The sequence below is a fragment of the Danio rerio genome, chromosome 1, assembly GCF_049306965.1.
Source record: "Danio rerio strain Tuebingen ecotype United States chromosome 1, GRCz12tu, whole genome shotgun sequence".
Lineage (NCBI taxonomy): Eukaryota > Metazoa > Chordata > Actinopteri > Cypriniformes > Danionidae > Danio > Danio rerio.
The window spans coordinates 43,359,261-43,377,497 of NC_133176.1; the positions used below are offsets into that span (position 1 = coordinate 43,359,261).

At 35.6% G+C, this 18,237-nt stretch overlaps 1 protein-coding gene across 1 annotated transcript; it reads left to right on the forward strand.

The window, feature by feature from the left end:
* Positions 1–5,210: 5,210 nt before the first annotated feature.
* txna (thioredoxin a) lies at positions 5,211–12,073 on the forward strand. The gene is given in 5 exon segments (NM_200023.1): positions 5,211–5,329; positions 8,044–8,148; positions 8,238–8,303; positions 11,552–11,617; positions 11,774–12,073. Coding segments are annotated over 5 exon segments (327 nt in total). The 5' UTR covers positions 5,211–5,305; the 3' UTR covers positions 11,840–12,073.
* The last annotated feature ends 6,164 nt before the right edge of the window (positions 12,074–18,237 follow it).

Genomic DNA, 18,237 nt, shown 5'->3' on the forward strand with positions numbered 1-18,237 from the left:
CTTTGTTAGAGAGCATGTTTTAAGCACCATGATGTTTACACATTCACATGCACTGCAAATGACATATTATTGGACATAGAATGGTACAGGAGAAAAAAAATTATATTATAAAGTGACATTATGTATATATAAAACTTTTTCATATATGTAAAAAATAAGCAATATCACACAAGTAGCAGTGCAATATGATTGTATATCGGCACTGCCTAATGCTGTGTTCACACCAGACGTGGAAGAATCATCAAGCGCATGTTAAGTAAATGCAAAGGCACGAGCAGTATAGAGTCCCCTTCACTATACTGGGGTGTTAGGACTCACACAGACCGCAGGTTGAGGGCCTACTGCTGGCCTCACATACTGCATAACTCTCTTACAGTAAAATACAATTTATATTACAGTTAAATACTGTGTAATTTACAAAAACCGTTAACATTGTAAATATATCAATAACAACTGAACAATTAGGTTTTGGGTAAACGTATTATTATTTTTATAGCCTTAATTCAGTGAGTTAGGTAGTAATTGGCTTGTTTTGCGATTGATACACAGGTAATCTTCCATGTTTTAAATCTATTGGTTCTTTTTTCTCCATTTCACTTGTTTCTTTGGCTACAGCTGACAAATAAAACAAATAATAAATGAATAAACAAAACATCTCCACTTTACAATCAGCGCTCTAGACCTGCAGACTGATTCGATTCAAGAGTCTCATCAAGGTTACCAACACTAAACATGCTAATTATAGTCTTTCTGGAAATCTGGGTTGACTTTTAAATTGAACATCAAGAGACGGCAGACTTTTTTCAGCACCTGATGTTTCTGCAGTCCACAAAACATCTTTATATCTTATGTGTTTTATGACATGCAATTATGACGATACACCAGCATGGGTTTTCATTTATCCAGGTGTTTGTAAAATGTATCATATTCCTAATTTGTAAGCAAATGGATGTTTGTTGAAGCAATTTCACCAGCCATCCATATGGCTTAATCAATTGTAATACATATTTAGCATCAACTTGTGAACAATTTTAGTGTTTCGTATAAAAGCGAAACTTGCATGACGTTCGTGCTTCAGTCAAATGTTTAGCCGTATAAATCCATTCTCATATAACCCATAAGCAGTTTTGCATAGAAGGCTTTCTCTCAAAAAGATGCATACATAAACACCTGGAATACATGAATAACTATAGCCAGGATGAAGGAGGCAGAAAAAGGAGACGGATGGAGGCTGTGTTTTAGTATCTGTGGCAACATCGTATACTCAGACACTTCAAAGAGCAGGGCTTAATTATTCCAGACCGTTACAACACACTCATCGCCATGATCTCATGCATTTTCATCAGTGTTCAAAGAAAATGATTGAATGGGATGGAATGAGACATCATAGAATAGGCTGGGTGAAAATGAAAGCCATTCAAAAGAGCACCAAAAAAGCAGCTAATTGGACTACACATGCGAATTACTGATGTGTGTGCATATTAGCGTTCTTCTTGGACAAAAATACACACGTGATTAAATATGTGTATTAATGCATCTTTTTTCATTGCTTAACTTGTTTTGACATTTTATGGACTATTTTGGTCAAGTCTTTCATTGCATGTGGTGTTAGTTTGAAAATACAACTTAAAACAAATCTCTATTAATTTTAATTTAGTTTACTATAAAAGTTATATCATTTACTTATTAAATTATATTTTTATACTCTTCAAAAGCTTTAAAATATATGAAAACCTTTACTATAAAATATGAAAATAACCTTTACTGCAACCACTGATATCACACTTCAAAAAGTAGATTTTCTCTGTATTTTGATCTTCAAAATGAAGCCAGTTAATGGTTAAAACAAAAACAAGTATCAACGTTCGGAAACTAAATTCAAACAGAAAATTAATTTATTATAGCCCCCAAACTTGGTGTAAGCATGTTTCATTTTTTTACTTTCGATGAACACCAAACAGACGTTGAAGAATGTTGGAAACCTGTAGACACTGAATTTCATAGAGTCTTTTTTTTTCTTATGGATGCCAATGGCCACAAGTTTCTAACATTCTTCGAAATATCAGATTTTTAGTAAAACTTTAAAGTTTTAGAACTACATGAGGATGATTAAATGGTTCATTTTCATTTTTTGGGTGTACTTTGCCTAATTTTGCTCAGGCTTTCAGAAGACTAAATTTATTCTGTTAGCATCCTACTAAAAATTAGCTTGATATTAGTCTTAGCATTAGCATTGACTAACTTCATATGGCGCAATTGTTTTAGAACACGATTAGGAATAAAAACATTCTTTTAGCATAGATCTCACTAATATATATCTAGACTTTTTATTTAAAGGGACAGTTCATCCCAAAATCAAAATGTAGCCTACTCACTAATGCACAGGTGTCAAACTCAGTTCCAAAAGGGCCGCAGCTCTGCACAGTTTAGTTCCAACCCTAATTAAACACACCTGATCAAACTAATTGAGTCCTTCAGGCTTGTTTGAAACCTACAGGTAAGTGTGTTGGAGCAGGGTTGGAACTAAACTGTGCAGGGCTTCGGCCCTCCAGGAATTGAGTTTGACACCCCTGCTCTAATGGGTTAAATGCAGAGCTAGTGTTTCTTCCCATATCGATAAACTTCCGTTGAACGGTTAATGTTTTTCAATTTTTTACTGTTCCTTTTACAGCATCAGTGCTGTAGTGTAATTAAAATATAATCAGTTAAATAGATTTCAGCATTCATTTAGTTGTTCAAGCATAAAAATAGATAAAAAGCCGTTTTCAGGCAGGCGAGTGTAGCAACTCCATTGAAAATATTGGTGTAAAATACATTTTCATATTTTAAAGACATGGCATGGAAAATGTAATAAAAAGAGCCCTTATTATGTATTTTTGAAAATGATCTTCATGTAGTGTGTAACATATGTAATTGAAGAGTAATATCCAGCTAAGACTTAAATCTAAAAATGCGCCGTGTTTAAAACTATTGACTCATTTTTAAAAGAGTCGACTCATAGTGGTTCAAATGAATCACCGCAGTAACGAGTCTTTAGCTGTGTTGGTGTGACGCCGATACGGAACTCAAGCCCCGCCCATTTGTTGCATGCAGACCTGGGAAAATTGAAACTCCCGGTCCCGCCCACAAAAACTGTAGAAAGAAAAACACTATGGCAGATCCCAATTGAATCATGTCGTTAAGACGCGAGGGAAAGTGTGAGGGAAATTTTATACTTTCCTTACCCAAAGATGAGACTGTGAAGAGTCAGTGGTTGAAGGATATTTTTGTAAAAATACCTCAGCATTATAACCCCAGCCTTGTGCTTGTGTTCCCATCATTTTTCTGCAAGTGCTTCAGCAATCTACACACTTACAACGGGGGATTCATCGGCTGTTTGTTAAAGAAAGGATCAGAAAAGACTATTGATGTATGACACATATTACAAGTGTAAGTGTGATTAAAATTGTTGCCTCCTTGTTATTTCTAGCTTGCAAATGATATATTTAATTGTCTTTTGTTATTTGTAACCGCTTGTACTGTATCTGGTTAACTCTTTATTTTCTCATATTGCGTCTAAAATCCGGTAGAAAACACACCGCGTGCTGCTTTGTTTACGGATTTAAATGCATTTGGAGCTCGAGATCCATTGCCATTTGTCATTGCTATGGCCTATGTCAGCTGTTCCTACACACGTGTGTCGGTCAAGTATCAAAATAGTTCAGCTTTTGCCACTGTTTGGATTTATACTGGATGTGCGTTAAACTGCATTGCTTTACTCCTGGATTGGGCTCACAAATACACTGCACTCGGACTACTTCAAATTTGTTGATAAGCCGTGGAGAGCATCTCTCTCTTATAGCATTGCACAAAGGAGGGGTTTGGGAACAAATGAATCGCTGAATGAAACATATTGGAGTCGTTGGGATAATTAGGTAACAATAAATGCATATTACTAGACAATGAAAGTGTTTTTGCATGCAAATCAGCCTGTTGTTGGAGACCCAAAACCAAAATATGACCTTTTTAATGCATAATAGGGCTAATGTATATTCTGAGGCCCTCTTCATGTCAATCAGATAGTGAAGATCGTTGATTTTTAAAGAAAACACCTTAAATGCATGGATTTTGTAACGTGCATACAGTTCACTGAAAGCGTTTGACCCAGATTACAGAAAAATTAAAAGTCCTTCTGCATATACCGTATTGACTGGTCATAAACCTTTCATTCATTAATTTTCCTTCGGCTTGGTCGATTTGTTCACCAGGGGTTGCCACAGCTGAATGAACCACCAACTTGAACCACCAACATCACCAGTAAGAACAGGTGGAGCAGCCTGGTAAAAGAGGCAGGCAAGATCATCGGTTTTAACCAAACTGGTCCAATGGTGATTTACTATGATTATGTTTTAAAGAGAGCTCAGGGTATCCTATGCACCCCGGATTACCCATTGTACTCTGTATTTCAGCTGCTGCCATCATGACGTCATTTTAGAGTTCCTATTTGCAGGTCAAATAGAAATTATTGGTGGCCATTAAGTCAAATGAGTCCAGGGGGGAGGGAGATGCACCTACATAATGATGTATTGTATGTTGTGTGGTATTATTTTATATAGTGTGTACATGGAACTTTGCCTGTGTTATGGCACCTTGCTGCAATTTTAGTTTGACTAAATGGGATAATAAAGTTGAGTCTGAGTCAACTTATCCTGGATGTTTTACACAGTGGAAGCCCCCCAGCTGCAAAACAGTACTGGAAAACACCCATACACTCATACATTACAGCATATTTTAGTTTATTCAATGTTTATAAACCTGCTTGACTTCATTCTTTCTGATGAACACAAAAGATGTTTTGAAGACAGTGGAAAACCTGTAACCCAGGACTTCCATTGTAAGAAAAACAATACCGATCTTTCTTCAAAATATTTTCGTTTGTGTTTAACAGAATAAAGAATCTCTTATTTAACTTTTAAACAGGTGAATGGTGGGTGAAGATGACAGGATTGTCAGTTTTAGGTGAACTAACCTTATGCCTTTAACTTTTCAAATGCAAAAAAAAATGGATTTAGCGAAAATGTAATAACTACTAAAAATAAATTAGGATTAAAAACATTTTACAAAGGATTACAAAACCTACTCTCACATGACAGGATCCTCGACAGTGGGCCATTTGTGGCCTGTTGTCCGCCAGCGGAGCGCTTTTAGGGCAGGGCTTTCTGAATGAAGCGATGCTGTGAAACTCACTCTTGAGGAAGTCCATTTCTGGGTGAGCGTGTAGAGGAAGGGTTGTTCTCCGAGCTTCAGGCAGCAGTAAAGCGGTAAAATGATCGTCGTCATCGAAGACCAGGTAAGAGCCGTGCTTTAATTCAACAGACTCTCACCTGAAACTTTATTGTCGAAAATTAACCAACAATATCACGCGCTTTGACTGAGGAGGACACGTTTTGCTGAGTAACTCTAGGAGAGAGCCTGCTCGCTGTCATCACGCCAATCTCAAAGAAGTTTACTAAACAATTTAACAGCTTTATGTGATAAATCATACCGTATTAATGGGGCATGAACTTTAATAATAGCTCAATTCAGAATGCGATGAGAAATATTCGAGAGTTAGCCTATCTGCTAACCAGTTTTAACAACAGCTTATAACATTTTTCCTAACGCTTCCTAGCCAGCACTTAAAAACTAAATGTATTAATAATGAAATACCTCATTATACCGCTTCTTATGTTATTCTGACTGCAATATTTCGTTGTGAAATGATGATCCAGCGCATGAGAAACAGTATGCGGCAGCTGCCATGCCGCTTTGTGTTACATAACTTCCTGGTTGTGACCAAGAAAGGAGATTTAAATGTACCGTTTAAACGTGTGCTCATGTATGATCTTTTACTCTCATATTAAAGAAATCACACTTGTGTGTAGTTTTGTTTATTTCGGCCATTCGCGGCCTGATTGAGAGCAAGCGCGCCATCGAGTCACGTGGGTTGGACGCTTCTCAATTTTTTTTGCACAGCCGCATTTGATCATTTGCCGCAGTGAAACAGGAAATATGTTAACCTGGCTTTATGATAACCATAAGCATATCAATATCTAGTTATTTTTTATATTTAGTAAGCCGCCCTGATGTAATTATTTAACCCATGTTCTTAATAAACGGCCTAAATAAATCATTAACAGGCCACTGTCTGTGATGGTTTACCAATGTGGTAAGTTGTGTCTAAGTAAAAAAAAAAGTTTGAGGACATGTGGTATACGTCGGTGTATACATAACATGCACAAAAAGGTATAAAATAGCACGAGATTCGCCAAAAATAATTCTTTAACTTAGTTTTTGTATAAAAGTGTTTTAAAAATAATTATGTATTTTTTTTATAAATGTGGCAGATTATGCAAATATGCAAGATTCATATTCTCTGCTTCCATCAATTAATAAAATTGCTTCAAAACCGAACAATCAGGCCTTGTTCATTACAAAGCAACAGATCTGACTGACTGATCTGGTTCAGCATATGAGTGAAGTGGATTGACCAATATATTTTTTATCTCTCTTCATCATATTCCACAATAGAAAGATTCATTGTTGTTTATTGTCTACACTCTTACTTTGCAAAATTAGATTGGCAATAAATGAAAATCGCATTTAACATTTAAATTCATGCTTGCTATTTCACAGATATGAAACAAAGTGTCTTACATGCACATATATTTAAAAGATATTGCAAAAATGGCAGTTTATTTATTTTTCTATACATTTTATGTATATACAGGGTGCCCACTCTTCTTGAAAGTACTTAAAAGTGCCTGAATTTTCGACATGGATTCAAGGCCTGGAAAGTACTTAAAAACAAATATAGGCCCTTGAAAGTGCTTAAATTAAATCTGAAATGAAATAGTTTATGGATTTATTGTAAAAGCAGAACAAAAAAAAACATAGACATTCATAATATAATATTTAGTAAAAATATTACTAAATATTATGAAATAATACTGTCAAGATAATGCACATTTTACCAGTACTTCAGAAACCACATTTAAATATCATCAGTACTGAATTCAACAAACTTGAATTTGAGAAAATATCTTTTTAGTCCTATCACACGTTAAAGTGAATTTTATATAAAATCATAATGCACACACAGTCTCTGGACTTGCTACATCACAGAAACCAATAATTTAACAATTTCTAAATAAAAAAAAAGATCACTTTCTGGCCATTGGATATTGAGATAGGGATTTTCGAAAGTATATCTTTGTAAACGCTTATTACCATTTGTTTAGTTTCCCTATACAGTTTGATATAGAGCTTGGACCTGGAAGCTATATGGGATATGAAGCAGATATGTTTTATTTGAAAATTAAGTATTTTGAAGAAGTTAACATGTCAGGCTAAATAATTCAAACAAATTATTGACTTCTGCCGTCTTTATTAGTTTCTAAAACACAGATTTCTTTACATGTTAAAACATCTTTAGATATCCATTTAGTTTAAGATACTTTTGTCCTAACAAAAACGAGAATACTGTAAAGCAAAAAATGAGCGGTTTTAAAACTTTGACTTTTCTAAACCACAGTATACCTTGAAAATGGTTATTGTCCCATGCTTAGTCCTTAAAAGTCCTTAAATATGCTGTTCATGAAAGTTCCTTCTGCAAGCCGATTGGACATAGTAAAGTCATTCTGATAGATTGGGAAATGGGTTTTAGAAGAGTTGTAACAAACATACATCTCCTCCTCACCATTTCTGTCTGTTGTGGAAACAGACAGTTGAACCATGGTTAAGTATGTTAGCTACGCCAAATACTTAAGACATAATCTGACAATTTGCTTAAATAAACAGTAAGTACATTTTCAGAGGTCAGTTAAAGATTAGAAGGGCAAACACTTTTTTTTTCTTAATGACATGCACAGATGAATTGTTTACCACAAAACTAGCAATGTGAGCTAATGAAATCATATGGTTTAGATTTTCGTTTTACTTTAGGGGGTCTATAATGGGGTCTATAAAGAATAGCACATTGTGTTACTGGTAACTGAACTCAAATTCAACATTTGTGTTTATCAGGATGGCTTTGACAAAGCTTTGGCTGGGGCAGGTGATAAGCTGGTAGTGGTGGACTTCACAGCCACGTGGTGTGGGCCTTGTCAGAGCATCGCACCTTTTTACAAGGTAACCACTTTTTGTGTTTTCATCAGTAGATATATTGGGGCACTTGAAAGCACTTAATTAATTTCCTTGTTGCATTGTTTCACATCTAGGGTCTGTCTGAAAATCCTGACTATTCTAATGTGGTCTTCCTCAAAGTAGACGTGGACGACGCACAGGTGAGATTTCTATTGTAGTGCTAACAGATTTTCCACAGAGCACATATGCAACTAGTTTCAAAATTTTTGTGCCACTATAAAAATTTATCGGAGGCATTTAAAACAAGAAAAGTGAAAACAGTGTATCCTCGTAAAAATTCCACAAACAAAAAGTACTTTTAAAGGCACAGTTCACCCAATAAGTAGAATATCTGTAAATATTCACTCCTTCTTTACTTGTTTTAAACCTGTTTTAAGTTTCCTTCTTCTTTAAAACATAAAGTTCTTTAAAATAATGTTGGAATATAATGGCCATTGACTTTCATAGCATGTTTTCACCTTACTATTCTTGTCAATGAATACCAGAATTCTTCAAAATATCTTCATTTGTGGTCAAAAGAAGTTCACTAGTTAATGATGACATTTTAATTTATAGGTGAACTATCCATTTAAATGCACAGATGCCTCTCTTAGTTGCAAAAATATTTCATACACTATATAGTGCACTGTTGGACACTTGTTTTTTTTCTCTAAGTGACACAATGAGAAATCTGCTAGCACAATGATTGAATTCCTTTGAACACAAAAATACATTCTAGGCTTTTAAATATTTCCTAAGTTTAATTTAGATATATTTTTAACATCAAATTAAATACCAAATCAAATTTTTGACCAGAATACCATATAATAATAATAGATATATTTTTTTAAATCTGCACAATTCTGGACATTTTAAATTACCTTATTCTTCACACACAAGCGGGCTCAGCTGGTGGAATTTCTTTGGCTCAAGACTTCCGGTCTGATTCACATCCATTGATTTTTAGACATAAAACACATTTCGTTATGCTGCTTTGTTGCAAACTGATATTTTTTTTACTATATTATTCTCCTTTTTTATGCATAGCCATGAACACACTTGTTTGTAGACCAAGTAGTCTGCTGTTTATTATGCCTCATTCACACTAGCAGTAGCTGCCTGTCACTCTGGGTGGTGACCTGCTGCAAACGCAAGTCTGTGTAGGTCTACAGCACGGAGAATACAACCGGCCTCTGAGCGAGCTGAGAGAGGATCACATGAGCTCTACTGGTGCTCCTATTGGCTGTCGCTCAAAGTCGATCTTTATTTGCATATAGTTAAAGGATTCTCAACATTGTCATGTCGCTCGACATGCTCACCTGGTCGCTGTTGCTCGCGTAAACGGAGGTCGCCAGAAGTTGCTCATTCTGTTGAAATAAACGGTCGCTTGTTGTTTTGCTGCTGCGAGTCGCTCATAGTGTGAATGATGCTTCATTCCTAGTCATTTCTCTCGTAAGCAACTAAATTGAAAGTTCTAAAACAATTAGAGTAAGATCAATAAGGATTCCTGATATTTAAAGGATTTTTATTTTTGTACTCTTTCCAGAGAAAAATATACACTTTTACAACCAATCTAAAGCAACATTCCAATATAAACCCTATACATTCGGTTAGTTTTGTAGATCTTAAATGTGTAGTAGATGAAAATTAACAGTCATGTAGTGTTTTTATTTTTAAATATACTTCATTATACATTGTCTGTTATTTGCTCCTGCTTTATTTAATTTTCTGTCAGCAACTGATTAAATATGATTACATCAAATTTGTGTTTGTAATCCTGTACTTTTAATATGGTATAAACTTATGTTTTTAAAATTCAAAAGGTTACCTTACAGTGCTGTTGGAGGACACCAAATATATTTTGTTCATAGATTCAGGCTGGTACGAAGCCTTTCAGACTGAAACTGCTTTACCCAGAGCAAATTCAATAAGACCGTCTCACAGTAATTGAATATCTGGCAACCGGTCAGACCTCCACTCACTGCAGAGGAGGAAGAGCTTTGTCTTTCATGCATCTATTGTTCATTTTCTGCAACCATGGCTTAAGCCTAAATCCCTTTTGGTAAAAGAAATATTAGCACTCATTACCTAACAGTTACGTTTTGTTAGATGGCTTTTGTAACCTTGGCAAATACTTTTGTGTAGTCATACCAGCCATTGCCTGTGTAATACAATAGGAGACCGTGCAGGGATGTACTAGTTAAGAAATAAAAATGGTTGCATCGGCAAAAACATTTAGCATGTCCTGAAAAAAAAAAATGCCTTTAACTCACATTTACACCACAAGAGGGCAGTAGAGTAAATGTCAAATTCCATCATGCATGCTTTTCTGTTGAAGACAAAACAAGATTTTATGAAGAATGTTGGGGTAAAAGCAGCCATTGACAACCATAGAAGGATCAAAAATACTATAGAATAGGATCAGAGATTATTAACGGAATATAGACAAAGTGTTCATAATTGTTCCATAAACTCCAGACACCATCTTATCTAATTGAAAAACCTATGAAGATTGCATTACTCAAAAACAAAGCTTTCAAAAATATTTCACAAGCGTCTCTCCAAAATGTGATGAATGCAAAATATCTGATGCATCACTGCTCCATAGACATTTTTTGCTATTTCTGCACAGAATTTTGTTAATCTGCGGATATATGCAGAATGATTTTATGGGTTTCATAACTAAAACTTAATATATGAAATAAAAAGTAGTACCATTTTAACTTTTATTTAATGTTAACAATGCTAATTTAATTAGAGTCACTTTATTTGGCAAACAAAGCAAGTCTCATATAACATATCTACTAAAAACATATGACTTTACAAACTGTATTGTGAATAAATCATATGAATACTTTAATATTAATCAATAATACTGTAATTAATCTAAAAACTGAATTATTAATTTACAAGTAAATAAACAGAGTCAATGATGGACTAAAAACTGCAGATTTCTGCGTACATATTCCATGTGGGCCTAGTTTGCCTAATGTTCTAGCTTACAGGACATTTGCTACAAAATTTTTTGTCTTTTCTAAAAATCACAGAGCAAATTATCGAACAAGATGAATTTTTTATTGTGTTTAGGGTTTCAAACCACGAGCTTTGATTATCCAAGTCTCAGCAACAAATAGTTTCCTATGGCCTTTTAACAGGCAAAAAAACTTCTAATGTCCTGGAAATCTCATCCCTCTTTCAAGTTATGGCTATGTGAACTCACAAAGACACTCCGTTTTGAAAGAATACGGTAACATTTACAGAAAAAAGCTTCATATTTATTGTCATATTGTATATTCTCATAATAAAAAATAATATGAAGCTTTCTGCTGAAAATCTTCCTTGAACTATGAAAATCTTCTGAACTATGACTTTAAGAGATATTGAAGTGGTGATGTTCTGTGTTTTATAGGATGTAGCGCAGTCGTGCGAGATCAAATGTATGCCAACATTCCACTTCTACAAGAACGGGAAGAAGGTTTGTGCTGCTGTTTTTCCTGTATAATACTTTGAGTTGAACTATTAATAGTCACATATCATTATTTCAAAGTCCAAAATGTCTTTTTATGATATAGTGTTTAATTCGATTCCTGTTATTGTTTGGATGATTGAATCTGTTGTTTTTCTGTTGTAGCTCGATGATTTCTCTGGGTCCAACCAGACTAAGCTGGAAGAGATGGTGAAACAACACAAAAACTGAGTCGGATATTACAAGTGTTTCCTGTGTAGCCCAATCTCCAGTTTTCGTAACAATAACTCCATAAATCTGTTATTTGTTAATGAACTTTCATTTTACAGCCGTTGTTGCAGGTCCGAATCTGCCTTACACAGTCTGTTATCCATTTTCATTCTAAATAATTACCTCTGTATGTTCCTGTGTGTTCATACATAATGTCTTTTTTTCCCAAGACCAATAAACACAATTATAAGAAAATAATGTGATGGAGAATGTTTTTCTTTTAAGGTAATCTTGCCGGTTAGCTCGGTCTAAAGTACAGTAATAGCAGTGTTATGCATAAATTGCTGAAAAAAATTTGATGCAAATTTTGTAGCATGTTTTGTCATTACCACATGTTTATTTTAATTTAAGAAGTATTCTTGCATGCTAATTGACAGGTAATGCAGAAACATTTTATGTTTTAGGGCTTAAACTCAAGTGTGTGCGTGTGTGTGTGTGTGTGTGTGTGTGTGTGTGTGTGTATATATATGCATGCCATTTATACGGTTGAAGTCAGAATTATTAGCCCCCCCTTGAATTTTTTTATCTTTTTTTTAAATATTGAAGTAAGTCTTATTTGTTTTATTTAGGCTACAATAAAAGCAATTTTTATTTTGTCAAAAAAACATTCTAAGGTCAAAATTATTAGCCTGTTATAAGCTATATATTTTTCGATGGTCTGCAGAAAAAAAACATCATTGTACAATAACTTACCTAATTATCCTAACCTGCCTAGTTAACCTGATTAACCTAGGTTAGCCTTTAAAGTGACATTTAAGCTGTATAGAAGTGTCTTGAAAAATATCCAGTAAAACATTATTTACTGTCATTATGGTGAAGATCAATTAAATATGTTATCAGAAATAAAACTTAAGTGATCAAATTGAAAAAATAAACAAATAAAAATAAATTTTATTTTATAAATATCTTTTTTTTTTTTTTTACAGCTTAATAGTTTTATTTCTGAGGATTATTCCATTACTATTAAAGTAATTAGACTGACTTATGATTGTATTTTTAACCCACAATTTTATTTTGTGGGAATTTAAGTTTAAATAATCTAGTTTCAAATAAGCAATGATTTTTATCTAACAGAAAAGTTATATTATTTGGTTGTTAATTAGCTTATTTAATTCAAAGCTAGCTATGGTGTGACATCGAAACCTCTTGCTTCCTGAGCATGGTCTAAGCCGAAGTGATGCAAATGCTATGGGCAGGGTCTTGGCGACTGTGCTTTTGTCTTTGGGTGATACTTTCAAGCTGGTCAGGGCAGGTGAAACCTCAGGACACTAAAACAAGATCCTAAACTAAACTAGTGATGCCCATTTTTCTATGTCTCCACCTAGCCACCTTTCAGATTTGTGAAAAACTTGCAGACTTATAAGACTCCTATAGGCTCTTGCAGACCTGTGGACTTCTTGAAGAAACTGCAGACCAACCAGCACGTCTCAATAAAGGAATTTGGCTTGTTTCAAGTCTCCTGGATTGGGTTCTCATTCATTTTTTTCCAACAATTTAAACAGATAAATCTGTATAATTATTGTATAATCTGGGTACTTTTTACACCTCTAGGTTTGTTTTTATCAATTTGCAGTTTAACAACACCTAATAGCAGAATATATGATAATTTTATTAGAATGTTTTTGAATGATTTTACTGTAAAAAGCAGAATATCAACACATTTTTGGTCTGTAATATATTTCGTGTGTGTATATAGTATGTTACCATTATATTAAGGCAATAATCCATGTGAAGCCATGATTAACAGTAAATATGAGAGGGGTCTGGATGAAGACCTGATGCAGTGCAATCTTGGCTGCATCCAGTTTTTAATCCGAACACCTAAACCTACCCCTCACAGTGACATCACTAGCTCCATTGAGTTGAGTCCATTGAGTGCATTGTGCTAATGACATCACCCCTTAGCTGTTTACCCATGGCTCTAAAGGTTGTTACTTTAAATACAAATGTTTAATTTATGAAAACACTTCTCAACAAAAACAGCTTAAATAAATCTAAAATCTGCAGTGCTATAAAGCCTAGTTTGTTATCGGTCAAAGGTTTAGGTTCAGTTTTTTTTTCATGAAGGAGGCATTTATTAAATGTAAAAAAAAAGGTTAAGTATTTGTAAAACTTTTAAATAACTGCTTTCTTATCGTGTCTTTTCAAGTAAAATTATTGCTTCAGTCAGTAATGCTATTATTACTAATAGTAATATTAATAGTAATCATAATAATATTAGAGTAATCTTGTGAATCATCATGTGACTTTAAAGACTATAGTATTTAGGCTGAAAATTTAGCTTTAAAATCACTGGAATAAATGATTCAACTACTTTTGAAAATATATTTATAGTGCAATGACATTTCACAATTTTACAATTTGTACTGTATTTTAGATTAAATAAATGCCTTCTTGGTGAGCAGGATAAGATTATCTTAAGACATTAAACAGCCCTACTGACCCCAAACTTTTGACCGGTATAGCTATTGACGAAAGAGAAAGTCAGTTTGTTTTAAAAACAAAGACACATTATGATAGTAGATGACGGATGTAAAATGATGTAAAACCTACCTTAAAAGCTAATTGTTTTATTGCTTACAGAAAAACACACAAACATACGCAAAACAAGATCTTTTTGTGACTACACATGCTGGAGCATTTCAAATTCACAACCCAGTTCCCGAAGAAAAATGTTACAGTAAGCAGGAACTGCAGGGTCACATATCAAACAACATGGATAAACAGAGCAGTTTCAAGTCATTTTAATATGAAACAGCAACCCTGGCGATTATGGTAATAGTTTAAAATTATTTTAAAACATTTTTAGGACGCAACTCAAACTTACACGAAAGGACATTTACTCCCATTATAAAGTTGTGAACCGCCATGGTTGTAGTAACCGTGTTTCTCCTCTTGGGGTCACTTTAGCATTCGGGATCATTTATGCCGATGAATTCCTCCTCACACATCAACAATTTTCTGAAAAACTATGCCTTTTATCACAGAACAAGCCGAAAAGAATATGCAGTAAAGGGAACGTTGGGTGGATGGACATGCCTTGATGCCAGATATCAGAGGAAAAGGGCAAGACTAGTTCAAACTCCTACAAAACAACAGTGACCACTACTCGCAAGCTCTGCAGAGGTGAACGCCAAACACTATACAAGATTTCCAAAGAGGATGGAACTTAATCATTTAAGGTTTAGATGTCGTGAAAGTTAAAAAAAAAAAAAAAAAGTTCAACTATTTGTCTGCTTGCACCAATATTGCCGGTGTGTCATCTTTTACTGCTGTGCTAGTCCTAAAGGCGAAACCATTTTTGAAAAACACAATTTTGCATATTAATGGGTATGTGTGTGGGTGGGTGGGTGTGGTAATGGGGAAAAGGTACTACTTTGCATATTTCCTAAAGCAGTTTTTGCTTCAACCCTGTTCCTGGAGTTATAGCAGTTCATATTTCGGATGTCTCTCTTATCTGGTTGATTTTCAGTTTTAGAGTCTCTTCTAATGTTCTGAAGCTTCATTTATAAAATGTTGCATAGAAACCTTCTTAAATATACACTCACCAGCCACTTTGTTAGGTACACATTACTAGTACTAGTAATTGGACAATTGGCTTCTAAGCTTTTCCATGGCCAGGTGTGTGTTATTCCGTCATTATGACATTTACAACGAGCAAATAAAAGGTCCAGAGTTAATTTCAAGTTTGCTATTTGCATTTGGAATTTGTTTGGAATCTGTTAACTGTAAACTTTTAAGATGAGAACCAGAGCTGTCACTATCAGTCAAGCCATCAATAGGCTGAAAAAAAAACATCAGAGAGATAGCAAACACATTAGGTATGGCCAAAACAACTGTTTGGAACATTCTTAAAAAGAAGGAACGCACCAGTGATCACGGCAACACCAAAAGACCAGGAAAACCACAGCAACAACTACTGTGGTGGACAACTGAAGAGTTCTTTCCCTGATTAAGAAAACACCCTTCACAAAAGTTGGCTGGATTAAAAACACTCTCCAGGAGGTAGGTGTATGTGTGTCAAAGTCAGCAATCAAGCGAAGACTTTACCAGAGTAAATACAGAGGGTTCACCACAAGAAGTAAATCATTGGTGAACCTCAAAAACAGTAAGGTCAGATTAGAGTTCAAAAAAAGCCTTTACAGTGAGAAGAGAGAAGGAAAGAAAGGGCTTATGATCCTAAGCAGTGAAGCATGGTGGTAGTAGTGATATGGCATGGGCATGTATGGCTGCCAATGGAATAGGTTCTCTTGTAATTATTGATGATGTGATTGCTTAAACAAGCAGCATATTAATCCATATTAATATACTCATTTTAATCCAAACACTTCAGAACTCACTGGACGGCGCTTCACAGTGCAGATAACCCAAAGCATACAGCAAAAGAAATCAAAGAGTTTTTGAAAGGAATGATGTGGAATGTTATGCAATGGCCAAGTCCATCACCTGAGCTGAATCCGATTGAATATGCATTTCACTTGCTAAAGACAAAACTGAAGGGAAAATTCCCCAAGAGCAAACAGGATCTGAAGACAGTTGCAGTAGAGGCCTGGCAGAGAGCACCACCAGTAATGAAACGCAGCATCTGGTGATGTCTTTGCGTTCCAGACTTCAGGCTGTAATTGGCTGCAGCGGATTTACAACCAAGTATTAAAAAGTGAACATTTGAGTTATGATTATTATTCTGTCCAATTTCTTTTGGTCCCTTAACAAGTGGGAGGCACATATACAAGCTGTGGTAATTCCTACACTGTTCAACTGATTTGTAAATACCCTCAAATTAAAGCTGATAGTCTGCAGTTAAAGCAAATCTCATTTGTTTTATTTTAAATTCATTGTGTTGGAACCAAAAATTTTAGAATGGTGTCAATGTCCAAACATTTATGGACCCAACAGTATTTAAGTTGTATTCCAACTTTGTTAGGGTTTGCCATACATTTAAACAAACTAAGGGCTAACTTATGATATTCCTGTGCACAAATATTGTCCAGGATCAATAACTGTAACTTCAAGAGTTCACACTTTGCCTATGATTTATTATGAAGCGTATTTGACATGCTGTCGTGGGAGCGAGCCCTGAGCTCATAAGATCCTCAAGCCTGGGGCTTCCTCCTGTTTGCAGGGAGAGAGGAGAGTTTGAGCTTAGGAAGTTCTCAAGATCTCCCCTGCTGTTTATGGCTAATGATGAATTAGGAATTGCTATGGAGAAAAACTGCTGGCTAAGAGCTCATCTGTGGTGCCAACTTTGGTTCAATCAATTCACTTATGTCACATGCCTTTGTATGGTGGGAGGAACACGGGGGACCCCAGTTTAAGCACGGGGAGAACATGTAAACTCCGCACAAAAACAACAACTGGCCTGGGAATGACTTGAACCAGTGACATTTTTTCTGTTAGGCAACAGTGCTAACCTAGGCTAAGGCTAAGGGCCTACTCACACTATGCCATCCGTACCGTGCCCAGGCCCGTTTCCCGGATTGTTTGAGAAGTGTGAGTGCGCTGAATCGGGTTCACTTGGCCGGCCCTGGCCCGGTTGGAAGAGGTGTGCCTGAGCGCGGTTCACTTGGGCTTTGGCGCGGTATGCTTGTGTGTGAGTGCAAAACGCGCCAAAGCCCGAAACTGAAAGCGAGACGTGACTTTTAAGGGACTGTTTCATATGGATTTATTAATAATTCTTACTGTTTAGTGAACGCAAACTGCCGTAGTTTATTAAAGACGCAAACCCCTCACTGCACGACAGCTGCGCGCCTTCAGCAGACCTCCTCATTCCTGCAGCACGAGAGCTTTATGATTGTTTATGAGCGCCAAAAGTGGCGGATCTGTTCGGCGAAATATCTGACTGCGTGTCCCCGCATCCCTAAGGACTGTTTGGCAAAATATTTGACGGCATATCAAACGACTGAAACGATATAACTAGAGAAATCTCCACTGTGCTGCTGAGTGAGAGAGCGCTTCTCACTGAACAGCGCAGCAGCGATGACGTAAGTGCGCTGAAGCCCGTTTGTGGTGTGAGCGCGGGCCGTCGGGGGAGACGGGAGGGGGGACAAGCGTGCTTTTGCCCGGTTCGAGGCAACTGTACCTAGTGTGAGTACGGCCTAAGATAACTGAGGTATAAAACTCTGTTTATTTATTGTGAGTTACGAATGGTCTGATTGATGAATCTTGTGGGACCAGCTGTGGTCAATCATAAGCACATGATTCTCTTGAAATTAGTTTATTAATAAACGTCACAAAAGGAATTGTGTTGATGTTTTTGTTAATGTTTCAATTTTTAAATTAGTATTTTAATATGGTACATGAGAATCATTTATGATGTTATTAAGTTTTACAATTGTGACATGGCACCTTATGCACAAAGC